Source organism: Colletotrichum jinshuiense, chromosome 5 (assembly GCF_051148585.1).
Source record: "Colletotrichum jinshuiense chromosome 5, complete sequence".
NCBI lineage: Eukaryota > Fungi > Ascomycota > Sordariomycetes > Glomerellales > Glomerellaceae > Colletotrichum > Colletotrichum jinshuiense.
The window spans coordinates 3,501,806-3,518,159 of record NC_139312.1 but is presented as its reverse complement, the minus strand read 5'-3'; the positions used below and the strand labels follow the sequence as shown (position 1 = coordinate 3,518,159).

The following is a 16,354-nucleotide window of genomic DNA, read 5'->3' as shown; positions in this document are numbered from 1 at the left end:
TTCCTTAGTACTGAGGGTAGCCTTTCCCCAATTTCCCGCAGATACTTCTTGAATAGGAGGTTGTCGTGCCATGTTTTGAAGTGATTCTTGATGCTCGGCAAAACTTGATCGACATTTATGTACCTATACCACATCTCTCTGTCCTCGTGGCTGGATGGAATCTCTGGCATTTTACAAGGCCATTGGGATTTGAGACGGTTGACGAAAATGGTCGCCGCGCGATTTCTATTCTGGTGAAACATACTTCTCTGTCGTTGTTTGAACGCTTTATTGGACTCGCACGAGCCTCGTTTAAGGTTGAACTCGGGACAGTATTCGAAGGGCCGAAATCCCGACGCAAGACTTGTCTGTAGCTTATTACTGTCCAAATTAGCGCCGGCTGCGAGGTTGAAGCTGCCAGCACGAGGGGCGCATAGTTGGTTCATGCTGGGGGTCGTCCGGAACGATGCCAGCGTTTGGATGACTGCCATATCTGCATCATTTGCAAAGGCAAGTGTCGCCAACCATATCATTATATCAAACTTTCCAACAGTAGTAAGGAGATTATTATGCAGAGCAATCCAATGTTTGGTAATGAATTGAGAGGACTCCAATAACAGACCGGCGTCATAAGCAATCTTTTCCGATGGGGCTAGAATGCCGTGACCAGATATTTCTGGCCCTTTTGCAAGGTAGCTCCAGAGGTGGCTATGAATGTTGTGTGAAAGATGATGAACTAGAATGGACTGTCCAGAATAGATGACCTGCGATATCGAGTATGACTTTGAACTCGACACCGACGCACCTCGATCTCTGGGCACATACAACTTGTCTTTCGTAGTGGAATGACGCTCTGCCCCAAAGCCCGACACTCGAAACGTGGAAGACCGAATATTGTCTCGCTCAAGAAGAGTTGGGGAGACGTGGTCTAATGCTGTGGGGTTGAAGTATTGGTGTGGGTGGAAAAACTCCGACCTCGCTGCTTCAGCAAAGATACACCGTACATGCTCGAAGAAAAACCCATGCTGAGACAGAAAACTGAGGTGCGGCAACCAATCGACAGTTTGCATGACACGTTCGTGGGCGGGGTAATAGGACCTCCCAGGGGTAAGTCGTGCAAGAAGACCCAGGATTTGGACGTTCTCTTTCGTCAAAATATCAAATGACTTGACTGAAGCAGAATTGAGTATGGAAATAGCCTCCTCAGTACCCGTTTTTCCAGAGAGTGAGTCTGGGAGGCAAAACGAAGTCAAAGCATGAAGATAACTGAGGAAGAGTTTGCTCTGCCGGCTTCCGTTGCTGATGAGTCTTCCTAACTTATCGTCGACATCATAGGCGTGGGCTCTTTCCTTGAGGCCTTTGCCTATTCTGACTTGGACATGGCCTTGTGTGGCGGCGTATGTTATTGGTCCCTCAAAGACTAAAATTTTGCGGCTAGCAGGGAGGGCAGGATGCTGAGGGCGGTTGGCTCTCAAGACCAACTTGTCCTTTAGCCCTGTCAAAGTTCCAATCGACTGGCAAGGATCCACTACCATGCCGCGATATTGCCTCGATACCAATGATGTGGTCCCCGGCTCCAAGCTGAAGTCAAGCCCGCGACGGTGAAGATCGACAGATATCAGCGGTTTGGAGTTGCGATACATGATGTGCATCCAGAACTGCTCCTCAAGCGGCGCGAGGATTTCCGCCAGCAACTTTGCCGAGTCGCTGTTGACGTCTATGAGGGTGTACTCATCCCGAGAGAGCACCCAGCGACCAGAAGCCTGAAGCCGTCGGAGCTTCCAATTTGATGTCGCATATTCCCACGGGGTGATACCGCCGCGGAACTCAACGCAATCCTCATCGTGATTGTACCAATGCACATAGTCTTGAACAAACGAAGTAGGAACCTTTCCCAGCAAATGGCGAGATGGTACCAAATCGAACTTTTTCGCGCCTCGGACGGCGTGCACCAGGAGGTCAGGTTCCAATACCCCAGAGCCATTGGCGAGACATAAATGAACTTCATGCTCAGCATATTCTGTTTTGGAGGAAAATTGCATTCCTGGGACGGGGCTGAGCATAATTTCAATGGACAATCGGCCGAATAGTTTTTGGTACGTCGGGTGGACTAAATAGTCTCTTGGAAGCCTATCCAATGGGACACCGCTCACAAGAAGCTCTCCAGTAAGAAGATTGAAGTGGACGGAAAGTGGTTGGGGGTTCGCGGTGAAGCTAACAAGCCAATGATCATGCTTCTTTGAGAATGCACTCCAGTTGCCGCTGGGTTTGTACACAACCCAGGATGCGTGGATTGCATTATCAATCGAGATTGTGCGATGCTTGACAATTATCTCTGCCAAGTATCGGTAACAACAGTAAGACATTCGCTGCCATCGGGAGTGTAGATATTGAACCGACATGTCAAGGGAACTGAGCAGCGACTGAGAGTATTCCTGGATTCCAATGGAGCATTGAAGGAATACAGATGCATTTCTGTCGTCGGAAAGAATGGATTGCTGGAATCCTTTTTCCATGTTGAAAGTATCCGAACAAATCAAGAAGAACACCATTGCTCGGCGCTGCAAAACAATTTTCTCTCCGTCGTCGAGCGTCTGTCGAACCTTTCTCCTGAGATTATTAGACCAATCAAACGTTATCCTTCTCGCGTCGCTCAAATAATCGAGACATTCTTGCTGGATGATTGTAGATTGAGTAAGGGAGAGTAATCGACAAGTCAGAGATATGAAAGTGGCAAGAGCTGTTGAAGACTGCCAGTTCTCTTCAAATCGTTCAGTAGCACCCCGGATGCCTTCAAGAAGCCTACGCGCAAAGGACGTGTCTTCGCAAATGACGTGGGCGCTTCTCGCCGGTGAGTCGCCGCCCGGGCCGGCTTGGTAGATGCATTGCAGAACCACCAATCCCGCTTCTCGCTTCTTAAAGTCGATTGTCGACGAGAAAAGTTGGATTAGTATGTTCTGCCACTGAATCCTGTAGCCGAGAGGGATTTGTGCTAGGGATTTGTACTCGTCCAGAGGCATATCATCCGGGCAGGCGTGTTGCGCGGCGATAGCCGTGTTTGGCGGCGGACCATTGGGGCTCGATGCAGGACGGAAAAGAAATTGCTGCAATGAAGACGAAGCCTGTGGCAGCTGGTATGTGCACTGCTCCTGTATTGTATTTGAAATCTTGAAAGAGTTCACAAAGCACGATCTTCTGCGATCATAATATTGGTAACGCAGCCCATTGTTAAGCAAAATTTGGGATTCAACGGCGTGTCCAACGGAAACGCGGTTTCGATGCGTCACTACGTTTGGCTTTTCTCCCGAAAGGGGCCCAATGTTCTGAGATGTGACATTGTTGCAGAAATATTGCGCAAGACCATCGTAGTCCTGCAAGGCGTAGTGCCACTGAGGTCGAGTCTGAGTGGTGTATTCAACTTTGAGAACATCGAGAAGAATAAACATGCTGGCGTCTCTCCAGTGTCCGAAAGCCTCTGGAAGTGCAAGTTCGACCACAGCCGATTTTGCCTCGAGATCCCTCATCGGTAGAGGCCATTCGTGAACATTAATCTGAATGTTTTCTGCTTGGCTTAAGTATGAGTGTCGCGTGCACCACCTCTTGTGGTTCGAAGAGTAATTGCCAGTCTTATAATCAAATACATCCTCATATTCGCACACGCTGGAGTCGTACTGGCGGATAAGGGAATCATATGTAGCTTTTTTTTTCGCGAACTCCCGGCGCTTGTCTTCTCTGTCTGAAGTCGCTTTGGATTGTATATCGCGTAAAAGTTTTTGATGCTTAGGGGATTGATTAAAGTATCGCACTGCAAAACAATTAGAGGTTCCAAATGACGAGTAAATGCTGCAAGTGGATGACCCCGGCTTGCAGTTATCGGAGCGATTGATCAGATATTTCTCGGCCTTAAACAGCCGCTCCATCTGTTTTCTTGGCGGCAGTAACAGGTTCTGAAATAAATGCTGTGGGATTCCAGGATTATAATCGCTCAGTAATGGGTGAATGCGAATAGCAACGATGTCGCAGGCGATCCAGAGTTCTAGGATGATTAACAACATGGTGGACGTTGATTCGGGGTTTCCATGATACATGCCACTGGCAGCGTGGTAATAGCACTCGATGAGATGTCGAAGCTGAGCGCAGGTAGTGGTATGATTCTGTACCAACTGCAACCTCAACCAGGTCTGGAGATTATTTTCAATCCAAGACTCAAAAGATGTGAGGTGAAGCAGTAAGTGGCTTGGGTCAGACGAGCCGATGGATTCCGGCAAAGTGTCAGAGTCATAGTGGTGCAAGGACCAAGATGGGTTGAAGCTGCGACTGCCAGAACCATTTTTCCGCTGTTTGATTGAAGCGAGGAACAAGTCTAAATCCGAGAGCTGCATGGTTGTATCTTTTTGGAAGTCCATAATCTCGAGGCGAGAAAGCTTCGGGTCCAAACTGGGCGAATTTCGCTTCTGGATCACTGACCATCTGTCGGCAAGGAGCGTGTTTGCGTTACGCATTCGCTCGTAAGCATGCTTCAAAGCGGCGTGTTCAGTCCCAGATCCCAGCTTGTAGAGTCTTCTAGAGAGTTTCCCCGTCATAGAATACAGTACATCGGAGCGAACCCCAATGTCGGTGCACTGCTGAAGAACCTCGGCCATGAGAAAGATCATAAAAGTCTTGTAAAGGTTAGGACACAGACCAAGATGCTGCGTTGATCGATTAAAGACCAGCTGAAGGGCCACACGAATGAGCATCCACGTTGGTGATCTCCGCCAGGGGAGGTGAGAATATTGCCAGAGCACTTCTTCCCTAGTGTTCTTCCAGATCCTGTTGCCTTCAAAGGATTGTCCTACTACCATCAAGAAAGCGTACACGAGCTCGGTGACCATTTTAGGGTGGGTGGTGTCGCGATTCTCGTCATGCAGTTGTCCTGCTTTCTTCACCTTGGGCTGGGTGTCAGCTGCTGGCTGGGCACTCATTCTCGCCAGGGTCGCGGCCAGAGTCTCGTTGAAGCCAGACTCGCAGGCTCTGTCAAGACTAATGGAGACAGCCGTTCCTGGGAAGCTCCTGCGCAATCTTCCTTCGGTCGTGTTCACAGCTTCATTGGTTGGCGATAGCTCGAAAGCTTCGATATGAAGAGCATCATCAGATCTGGTGATCAATACGCCGGCGTTTTGCTCCCTAACGTGTAAAGCAATCGCACCCTCTGTACTGCTCAGTTAGCCATAGAATTCTAGTGGCCAGCTTATCGGAGAACTTGCCGACGTCTCGCAAATGACGAAGCATCTTGATCAGCTCTCCCTCATCTATTGCAGTGGTCTTTTCCAAAGGCTTGTGAATGCGAATCATTGCTCGCATCATGGCAGTTGCCATTTTAGCGGGTCTTGATGTCTCATTTGCAATGTTGCTAAACTTGACGAGAGCGTCATGGGTGCACTGCAGCAAGGCTACTTCTCTCTCGCAAGTGAAGTCGTCGGCTTGGGGAAGATAAGAGGGGAGGAAGATATGATGAACAAGATAGAGAGCTGATTCACAAGACATCCTTTTGTCGTCGAGAGAATTCATTCCCGGGCGTGTTATGTTAGCTCAGGCTCCTGCGGCGTAAATAACAAGAGCGATAAGCGCGAAGGCAACAACAAGGTCTTGTTGAAATCAATTATGTTGAAGGGCTGGAGTCTCAAAATGGGGTGTATTTGAATTTCTCGAACGGTTTGACAGTATAGCAACGGAAGAACGGAATTACGAGGGGATGACTTGTATATAGAAATATTGACAACCGGGCGGCAACCGATCGGCTGAGGGTTGAAGGAGCCTTGGAGGCATACATCGATAATCACGGTATCTCCCAACGAGATAATGCAAGGGGGAAGTTTCATCGATGAAAGGAAAAGAAAGTTTGCAGATATTGGAGATACGCTTCCAATCAAATATGGTTTCCTGCGGGAGGCCAGCCTCTATGAATGATATGGGGAGTGAGACACACTTCCGATCAGATCCGGTTTCCTGCGGGAGGCCGACGTGAATGATATTGGTGGTGAGATGTGCTCCAATCAGATATGGTTTCCTGCAGGAGGCCGCTGAGTATGCTCGAAACTAGAATTCGGGAGATTTGAACAACAGGCTGTGCTCACATCAATCCCAAACGGGGCGTGTGATGAATTAAGAGGTGTTGGATTCGCCGGTGTTCGTTCATTGGCTATGTATCCCAACGGAGGGTGGAAGTCAATGAGGATAAGCTTCCTATCACCGGTGTGAGGCGCCGTCACTGATGACTTTTTGGTGGGATTCAACGAGTTCTGCGACAGTCAACAGTTGACTAGCTTTATATGCCACGAGAAACTTCAAATGAAACGATTGCTTATGCACTTCATATCTCTGCTCTTCACTGGCAATATTGTAAAGAGATAGGGAGAAGGGGTTGCATCGGGAATGGGTCGCGACACGTGAAATCGTCTTCCTACACGATGCGCCCGGCAGAGTCTCCGAGGGTTCACCGGGAAGTTGCCGATTAATCGCCGGGTTTCGGGCCAAGGCAAAATCCAGCACCAAAAGGGATTCAACCAGGTATGAGGCAATGTTTCTTTTGAGTACTATATGAAAGCATTTGCGCCAGTTTTACTAACTCTAACGTTCAAGGTGACTCTCCCTCGCGGTGGGACACCTCTACCATACAGGGTCCCAAACAAAGAGGTCCCGTCTGGCCAATTTGAACTCAACTTTCTCGATATCACCGCCAGTTAGAGATGCCCCTCCCCGCCTCGTATCTATGTTACTAGATGAGGCAATAGGAAAGCATAGAAAAGTCCCGATTCGAGATTTTGCGTCCTCGGCCGATTTGAACGAAGGTCTGCTTCGGCTTCAGCGTTACCGGAGTAACCAAGGCAATATCCTTCATTTCTCCAAAGGAGGAATTCAACCTTATTAAGGGTCACGGTTCAAATATCCCGGTCAAGTGCCAGTAGACTTTGAGGATGTCTAATGATTCAATGCTAGGTACTGGGCTTGAGCTGCCAGCGAAGCAACCATGCCGCCAATAAGTCATAACCCTAATTCCTACGACAAGAATCGTGGTGCATTAGCAGTCACAATGACTATACGATTTGTCCAAGTTGTAGGTGCATCTCCAGACGCTGCCTGATAGCTACCAGCTATGGCAATGACAAGGTTTAATTGGTTCCTGCACCCTGTTGGGGCGGCGACCCAGAATGAGTGTGCATGGTCAGAAAAGACTGACCCGTTTCTTTGGCAGCCGAACATTTATTCCGAAACTTCCTCCCGCTCCCGATCCCGTACCGCAGCATCGGAATCCCCAGCAACCTCCGCTCCTAGACTCCGGTGCACAGGCCTTGCATAAAATAACCTCGTCGAATATTTGTGGCATTCCATACCGTCCACAGTAGCATATGAATTCCGGTTGCGCAGCTGCCGATGGATCACGCACGAAGGCTGGCAAACATTGAGCTGCTAAGGAATGGTAAACACTTGCCCATTTCCCACTTGACGACCAGGTTGCCCATCCAAGCTTTCTCGCGGTGCCGACACCCCGCACCGAATCCGCCAAGAGCAAACGGACATACGGACCGCTCGACTTAATTCTGTTCAATCGGGTTAACCGCTGTGGCGTTTGAGCCGAGCTCGATGTGTCCATCTCTCGCAGGTATGCAAACGTTGTTATGCCCGCTGTGCTCCATGGCAGCAAATCGCGGTGTTTGGTCCTGGCACGGGGATTATGCTGAAAGGGGAAGGCGAGGCTGTTTGTTGCCGCATAGCGGGTGGAAAATGTCTTTAATTCGGCATCATATCATAAGGAGACACACACTCGGGTACAAAAGCTCACCGGCCTGTCTCATGCATACCTTGGCGTTCTTTACTTGCTAAAGGATGCGACATCCGGAAAGATGGCAACTGGACAGGGGTGCCCGTCGCCGGCTTTGATTGGGCGATCTTCCTCGAGAATATTGAAAGCCTGCTGTGTCTTCTCGACCGAGTCGACATCATCCGAGCCAATACGATACAGCCTTCTACATCGTCCGAACGTCGATGCGCATGCACATGCACGTACCCGGCGACCGTGACCGATATTGAGCAAACATGTCATATTGTGCCATCTGCCAGCGTCCTCCTCCGCCAGGTGCAACCAATCGATAGCTCGCCAAGATGCGTTGGACAAGCAGGAAACCGAGAATGCAGAAATGCTGGGAAACGCAAAGGGATGCCTACTTGACGGGATGGTCTAGTAGCACAGGCCGTACGTCCGAGAGCGCGTGCTGTCCAAGGTTACAAACCTACCATTAAAAGTTAGGACTTCAAATGAGGAGAGATTCCCTGCCATTCTTGCGTATCGGATTCCCAGGCATCGGCCGCCTATATTTTGATTTAGACTCCTGTGTTCAGGTCTCCGAAGTGGCACCCGATCATGTTTCGCCCACGCCCTCCGGTGCCGATTTTCTCCAAAGGAGCGAACAAGTGGGTCTCGCCGCCCACTCCCGGCCAACAACGAGGCGAGGTCAACCCTCGATACGACGACTTGAAAGACAAAGACAAGGACAAGAACAAGGACCATTGCACACTTTGTGGCAGCCCACTGCCACAAGACCTTGATCTAAGGCTTCCACACCTGGACCGCTGCCAAATGGCTATGGTCCACGGTTGGAGACTGAGTGACGATGTTTACATGGAAGGGAGTAAAGACAGCACCAAATCATTCCAATGACAACTGAATTAAGATGCAGCTCCCTTGAGAGGTAAGCCTTCAGCTGGCTGGATGTGTATTACTCAGTTCTCGGATTCTGACGTACCGATGCTGTCAAGTTACTGGTATTGGCTCTGGGGCCGATCCTGGTGCGGAGAGACCTCGGTGCCAAAGCGCCCATGTCGGATTCGGGGGCAATGGAGGGTCCCGGGGGGCACCGGGGCCCCACAAACGGCACGGTACAGAGGAGGATGGTTAGTCCGGCAAGGGAATAAAAGGCCGCAGGAGTACAGCGGGGGATAGCGGAGGCAGATTTGAAGAATAGTCATAAATTATCTTTATCACTTTGGGTGGGTTTTTTTTGTTTTACAAGTGTTAGTATTAGTGCGCATTGTGGTGGTAGTGATGGGAAGTTTGTGGTTTGAGGAGTTCGAGGTCTTATCGCATATCTTATCGAGTTCCTTATCGGACTTCTTATCAGACCGAAGCTCTTATCGGCCTCGGCTCTTTGGTACTCTTCATCTCCCCGCGACCTGTTGACTGCATCCGAATTTCTCTTCTATGTTTTTCCTCTCAGATTTGGACGTTGACAGTGCCGCCTTCGTCCCGAAACTCTCACTCTACCCGCACGTTGCGCGTGCTCTTGGCTTATCTCCTTCCCCCGACCAACGACGCCATCTACCTACACACGATGCAGCCGACAAGAGAGCGGCTGTGCCACAGTCGGCTCGGTCAGCCAACACCAATGCCAGGGTAGGATGATTTGTTTGCTTCAGCAGCCAACAAACATTGCCGCTGCTTCCTCTCTGCCCTTCACCGCCGCCGTCGACCCGCCCGCCCGAAACGAAAACTAATTCTGGTCAATCTTCCCGATTGCCAGCAACACCATCGTACGAATCTTGTCTCGCCAATCGACTCGAGCGTCACCATGACATCTCGTTCGCCAGCCCCATCCCCGTCCGAGACCACTGCCTCCGAGACCGCCCGCGAAATCGGGGCACGCCGTCGTGAATCCCACCACCCGGCCCGTCCCCGCACCCCCCGAGCTGGCGAGGGCCACCTCTATGACGATTGCCCCGTCTGCGCCCTGGAAGCGCACATGATCGATCCCTCCAGCAAGCCCAAGGCTGGCGATCGCGACTTCCCTGCCGAATGCCTCATCAACCTAGTGCTCAAGAACCTCCACGAGCCCACTGAAACAAGGGCCAAGATTTGCAACCTTGTCACACAGTGGTGCGGGAGCCCTGCGACGTGGAACATTCGGACCCTGGTGCTTTGCGCAGGCTGCTACGAGAGCCGCGTAGTTGCGGTACGAGACGACCCTGTCCTCCATGTCGCGGCCGACGCGGACACGGCGCACGGCGCGGGAGCTGAACGGCGCGGCGGGGGCCCGTTGCCCGGCGGATTGCCCAAATACTGAGCCAGCCGACACTCGGCCCCCGCCCAGAGGCTGAGTATGCGCATCGGACGATATTATGACATTATGGCACACTACGAAGAAATTGCTCTCGGGTTTCTCGGGCGGTGAGGTGGCGGCGCTCGGGGTGGGATGACTGTGTGCCTACGTGGGATGTTGGCCTGGACCATGTGCTGCGTGTTGCGTGTTCTTGGAGGCTGGGTTGTCAGCGTCTAGGAGGAGCGAAAGGGAGTGGAGTGGGCGGGATGGAGTTGATGACGGACCTGTTGTCCCGGACCGGACAATGCTCGTACGTTATTCATACTGCGGGCGGTGATGGAGGTGTGCAGTGCACTTGCAGCGCTGTGGGAACAACTGCCCATGTAGTCCGGCGCTCTCGGCAACTCAAGCACCACAAACGTCACTGCGGGCATCGGGGGTGACCCCCGATATCTCGGTGGTTGGTGGGTCCCGAATGTTAATGGCGGGGTTCTCAAGAGCAACCCAATCAAGAAGCCATCCAAGGAGGCACTAGCAGTTGCAATTGATCATGCAATTTATTTCGATATGGTATATACAGCTTAAAAACACGAGTCACAACGCGAAGACGGGGGCATTGAGGGTGTTACGCATGGTGCAGTGAGCGACATTTGTGGATGTGCGAGACTAGACGCAGGCTCCTAGCCGCCCCATCATAATCCATTCCCAGGCGGACCCTGTCACGCTTCCCACCAAAGAAGCCCATTCGCCCAGATCGTCTAGTTGGTTAGGATGATACGTTGTGGTTCTTCTATACAGCGATCCGTGTTGACGGCGGTTCGAATCCGCCTCTGGGCAATGGAGGATGATGATTCAACCTTATCTTTTTGACTTTTTGCGAGTGAGAAGGCGAGTGAATAAATTTGAATTTTGTCCGGCAATTGGCGATCGATGCACGGTTGGCAGCATGAATTCTGAGGCATCTGCGTGATAATATGGTGTCACAGCGTATATAGACAAGACGTAATTGCAGCAGCGCAATTGCGATTCCGCTTTTGCGTCACACTTTGTTTCTGATTTAGGAACCATCTTTTGCGTTGAAGGTCTGCGTGACTTTCTTCAGAAAACAAGTGCACGAGTCCGAGAGGCTTCTGTTCAATTCACGTATGAACATGAGCATATTATGTGCACCACAATAAGTGGTAACTTCCATCCATTGCTTGGTCAAGTCCTGCAGTCGAAGTAATAGCCCTTTACGCAACTTACGACCAATAACACTACACTTGGCAGGACTAGAACGCCTAGCGTGATTGTTGGGAAAGTTGCATTCATCGGAGCTCAAGGTCTTAGAGGTGGTGGCAACTTCATCAAAATCAGCTACCTGGATTGTCTGTAGCCAGATGTTGCCCCAGTTCACCACTCCCCACCTTGACGGTGCCTGTTGGCTGGCTCGAGTACGGCGTACAGCATCCAATCACGACAAGAGACCCCAGCGAGCTCTCGATTAGGATGTCTGCCCCTCAACCAACGTCCGCCAACGACAGGAGTTTGCGTGTCGGCCAGCGGTTGGGCCTCTCGTCCGGGATAGTAACGTTCTCGGAAACATCAATTTGACCGTACAGCCGTGTTCAGCTGTTACACTCGACGACCCGAGGTAACGAACAACTAGTGGATGTGCTAACGACAAATGCTCCAAGGCACAAAGTCGGTTACGCCCGAACCTCTCACCACAGAGCTCCTACTGTCAATACGGCCTCTGTCAATGGTCAAATCCAGTCTTGACTCCTCGAGTGAGCGAGCACTTGCAGTAGGACACGAGGGTGTGCAGGCTGCATTTGCCAAGGCTCATATCGAACACTTGCAACCAATAGCTGGCTTATCCTCACCATCCCCCGTTATGATGTGTCTTCGCGGCATGCTGCATGAACGCTTCCATGGCGAAAGCAGCCCAATCAGGCGGTCGAGGGAAGCGCTCTCGCTCCAACATCAGCCGACATGTTGGCTACCAACCTGCGATCCCTCCCCACTCGCCATTGGATTTGGCGCTGGATGGATACTGGACTGGGTGCCAGAATCGAAGGTTGGCTGATAAAAGACAACGCCATTCCATCTCAAACACAGCTCAGCACGTCAGGTTTCCCTTCATCGCCCTATCTTGCAATCCTCCCTCAACTTAGATAGCCAGAAGATTCCCGTGCCAACATGTCACCCGCTGCGCCGTCCAAAAAGTTTACATGTGGTATATGCCAGAAAGGCTTCGATACCAAACCTGCGAAGAAGCAACATGCTAAAGCGAAACACGCTCGTCCCAAGGCCACCCAGACAGTAGTCAGTGCCAGTGTGCCACCCGTGTCTGTAGACAGTCTCAATCACCGGGGCATCGTATATTCAAACCTGTCCGTCGTTGAACAGAATGCCCTCCAAAGCCGACTCCGGGACCTCTGTCATTCAGAGCAGCGCCTCCAGAAGGAAGGATACAGCCTGCCTTCCAGCACCGCGACGCAAAGCCAGCCCCGCTCGACACCCAAAGTCCATCTCTCTTGTCCCAACAAGAACCCTTCTATGCCCAAAACTGCAGCGATCGTGCTGGACTGCGAAATGGCTGGCGCTGCCGGGGGACAAAATGAGCTCATTCAGATAACGATGGTCGACTTTCTGTCAGGCAACGTATTGCAGAGCTGCCTTGTCAACCCTTCACGGCCCATCATAGACTGGCGCGAGGGCATCACTGGGATCAGCGCCGTCAGCATGCGCGAGGCCGTCGCGGGGAATAGGGCCCTCCATGGCTGGGAGGCTGCTCGCGCCGAGCTCTGGCGGTTCGCCGACAAAGAGACGATTATCATCGGACAATCGGTTCATAATGATCTCAAGGTGCTGCGCACATCACACACAAGGATCATCGATTCGGCCATTCTCTCTGCCGATGCTGTGCTGGGGAAAAAGTCGAAAATACGAAAGAGATGGGGTCTGGAGACGCTCTGCTCCGAGCTCCTGGGTATCCAGATTCGTAAACCATATCAAAAGGGCGGGCGTGGTGTTCACGATGCCTTGGAAGATGCTCTTGCGACGAGGGAAGTGGTGCTGCTATGTGCTCGACAGCCAGGCGAGTTGAAACGCTGGGCGACACCAGCGAGGGCGGCTTTCTTCAACCGGAATAGTAGCAGGCAGACGGCCCCCCGAGCAGGCGGCAGCCAACCTGTATGGCTTTCACGAGGCAACACTTCCGTGAGGGAATACGAGGACGAGGACGAGGATGAGGATGAGGATGAGGAACTTTTGAAGTGGGAGGATGTGGTGGAGTGGGAAATCTGGCCGAAATCGCCTCCAGACTGGGACTACTAGGCACATGTCAAGCACTGGCATTTTGCTTTGCTGCCCGACATTCCATCTCTTTCTTGGAACCGGAAGATAACTGGACAGCATTGTGCTAGTTTAATAGGATGGTAGTGGAGGCAGGAGCAGGCATAGATACGGCCTTGATCATTCCGGCAAAGAGCCAAGTGCTGAATGAATTGGGCCGATGGAAATTAGGTTTCGGGATTTATAGATAACAGGAACGAAAAGAGCCAACACGGTTGAAAGAGAGAGCTCAGGTCTCAACACAAATACATACATAAAATGCCATCCTATACGTCAAAGTTCCAACCACCAGTGTAGTTCGTGAAGAAACCGTCTGGGTCGTACTTGGTCTTGATCTCCCGCAACCTATCATAGCTGGCGAAGGTCTTGAGGGGGTCCTGGTCGTAGTGCGCATCATTAATGAACAGCGGCAGGTCGTCGGCAAAGGGCACGCTCTCAACCATGCGTTTGAAACTGGCCTCGACGTCGGCCGTCTGGCGGTCGGTGAGAAATGGACTTGACTGCAGAAGGAAGCAAAGCCATAGCCAAGGTCCATCAGGCATCTGCATCGCGTTGCCGCCGTTCTGGCTCTTCGAAGCGTCGGTGAGGGTCTTGGGGATGGGTTGGTAGTCAAGTGACAAGAGAGTGTAACGGCCCTTGTTTTCGACGCCCCATTTGTCCCAGGCCGCGTGGACGGAGCGGTAGGCGTCATCGATTGTCATGTTGCCCGTCTCACTTCCTGGGAATGTTACGCGGTACACGCCATTGCGGAACTGGTTCTTGCCCTTAGACAGCTCGGCGCCGTTGGGCAGGGGCATGTTGATCACCTCCTTGTACGTCTTTGTTCCAAGAGTGTTGATCAGATGGGGAATGGAGGTGAAATTGCTGAAGGCTTTTTTCGCGCCAGCCTGGTCGCCGTCATAGACCAGGAACAGAATGGCGAAGTCATCGAGGTTCAGCGATCCAAGCGCGGGAGTGGGCAGCTTCTCGTAGGTTCCGATGATGGCGGCCTTGGGATCCTCGTTGTACAAGGTAAAGCTGGCGATGGCGTCCAAAACATTCTCAGTCTGGTTGAACAGATAAATGACATTGCCGGCGTAGAGGTTCCCAATCGGACGCGTCTGGACCTTGTACTTGGTCACGACGCCAAAGGCATTACCGCCGCCTCCGCGCATGGCAAAGAAAAGGTCCTCATTCTCGCTGGCGGAAGCCGTCACGATCTCACCGCTTGGCAGTACGACCTCGAGTTCTCGGAAAGAATCAACTGCCAGGCCGTACTGGCTCGAGAGATAGCTCAGGCCACCTCCCAGAGCCAGTCCTGAGCCAACACCGCTCAGGCGGGCCCCGACCACCGTCCTATTGTACTTTGAAAAGTAATCGTAGATGTCGCCAAACTTTCCACCGGGTTGGTAGGTGCCCAGCGTCGTGTCCTCGTCGTATGTTCGCTCATTCATCTCGGTCAGATCTATCAAGACGCCTTTGTCCACGCTGGAAAAGAACGTGTTGGGATTATGACCCTCAGTCTTGATAGCGAAGCGCGACGAGGCTGCGCGCACAGACTTGAGGATGGTTGCCACATCCTGTGTGGTGGTTGGAAACACCACACACGAAGGGTTGTAGTTGCTCTGTACCGTGTTAAAGTACTCCGTCTTGCTCAATAAGTAATCGAGCTCAATCTTCATGGCGACCTTAGTAGATCCCAGCCGGTTCGTCAGATCAGAACAGGCCGTAGAGCCTACATCTCTCGCAGACAGCGACGCGTTGACTTTGTTAGCGAGAGCAACAATGAGGGTGGCTACGAATATCCGCATCTTTGCTGTGACGGTAAGACGACGGGGACAGGGTTGTGGCTATTCCGTAGACTGCGAATGTATGCGGCTGCAGAAGCTCCAAGGGAGTGGAGGAAGTCTTGAGGGGATTCGCGAGGGCGGCTGCTTTCAAGCGCTCTAGGCTCTCTGGCGTCCTCCTCGATTGCTTTTGTACTCCGTGCCGCCTGTTCCTCTCGTTGCTGACGCCCCATAATTCCGGGGCGGACGAGCCCGTCCAGTTCATTATTATTCCCGGGATATAAGGATCGTCACGAGGATCTTAGCTCCGTTTTCGCATCTTCAGATACGAAAACGAGGAGAAGAAAACAAACAATGTAACCTCGGAACGGAAAAAGAATTATAATAACTGCTACCCTGTTAAGTCAGACACTCACCGCTTTGCTTCACTTTTTTCCACGAGCGCGTAAGAGCCAATCGCATCTCTGCAGGTATTTAGCTTGGCTCACATGTCCGCTCTGAAAAGTAGATGCACAATACCGTGGGGCGCAAATCTCCTACATCTCTAGAAATGACCAGTTCAACCAAGAAACGTTTGCTGACCTGTTTGCTTTCATTTCACCCTTGACATACCTCAGTATTACGATTGGCCTTGGACCCGAGGGAGTTTGCGAGCACATGCTCTTATACGACGACCATTCAGGTTTAGGGTCAGACCGAGTGTCCCTCGGAAGCCTCATTGACACAAGCCAAGAGTGCAATGTGCAATCTCACTTAAACCGAGGCTTGAAGAACATATGAGTCGCGAAATCGCTCAGCTCCAGCGGCGATTGTCCCTTTTTCTTTTTTAAACAGATGGATTAAATGTTATAAACATAGACTAGTTGATCTTGAGTTGGTAGAATGCAAGGTGGAACGCGCAATGCTCGAAGTATCTTAACGGCCATCTCGGTGGATACCATTCCTCGACCATATCCAGTGATCTGTTGTGCAGATGTACAACAAGTTTGTTTAGTCTGGATGTCTAATTTTTTCTGGAAAGTATCAATACATAACCTATTTGCTCCTCTATCTACAGGCCCTCAATCTAGGCTCAAAACAATACCAAATCGAAACTTGTCATAATCTAATCTCTAAAGTATCCTCTTGCGTGCTCTAGTCTTTGCAACTGTACTTGTTTCCATTTCATCACATCATTAGTTGTCTGCTATTGTCTTG

General features: G+C 51.3%; 3 protein-coding genes across 3 annotated transcripts; 2 read left to right on the top strand and 1 right to left on the bottom strand.

Annotated features, from left to right (window-relative positions):
• Positions 1 to 9,584: 9,584 nt before the first annotated feature.
• EsH8_V_000854 (uncharacterized protein) lies at positions 9,585 to 10,076 on the top strand (the record flags this gene model as incomplete). The annotated part of the gene is made up of 1 exon (XM_083273370.1): positions 9,585 to 10,076. The coding sequence occupies one exon, from the start codon at positions 9,585 to 9,587 to the stop codon at positions 10,074 to 10,076; it is 492 nt and encodes a 163-aa protein (XP_083126085.1).
• A 2,517-nt stretch (positions 10,077 to 12,593) lies between these two features.
• On the top strand, positions 12,594 to 13,373 carry EsH8_V_000853 (ribonuclease H-like domain-containing protein; the record flags this gene model as incomplete). Its single annotated transcript, XM_083273369.1, has 1 exon — positions 12,594 to 13,373. One exon carries the CDS (start codon positions 12,594 to 12,596, stop codon positions 13,371 to 13,373), a length of 780 nt encoding a protein of 259 aa, XP_083126084.1.
• Positions 13,374 to 13,657: 284 nt separating this feature from the next.
• On the bottom strand, positions 13,658 to 15,181 carry EsH8_V_000852 (FAD-binding oxidoreductase; the record flags this gene model as incomplete). The annotated part of the gene is made up of 1 exon (XM_083273368.1): positions 13,658 to 15,181. The coding sequence occupies one exon, from the start codon at positions 15,179 to 15,181 to the stop codon at positions 13,658 to 13,660; it is 1,524 nt and encodes a 507-aa protein (XP_083126083.1).
• Between the last annotated feature and the right edge of the window lie 1,173 nt (positions 15,182 to 16,354).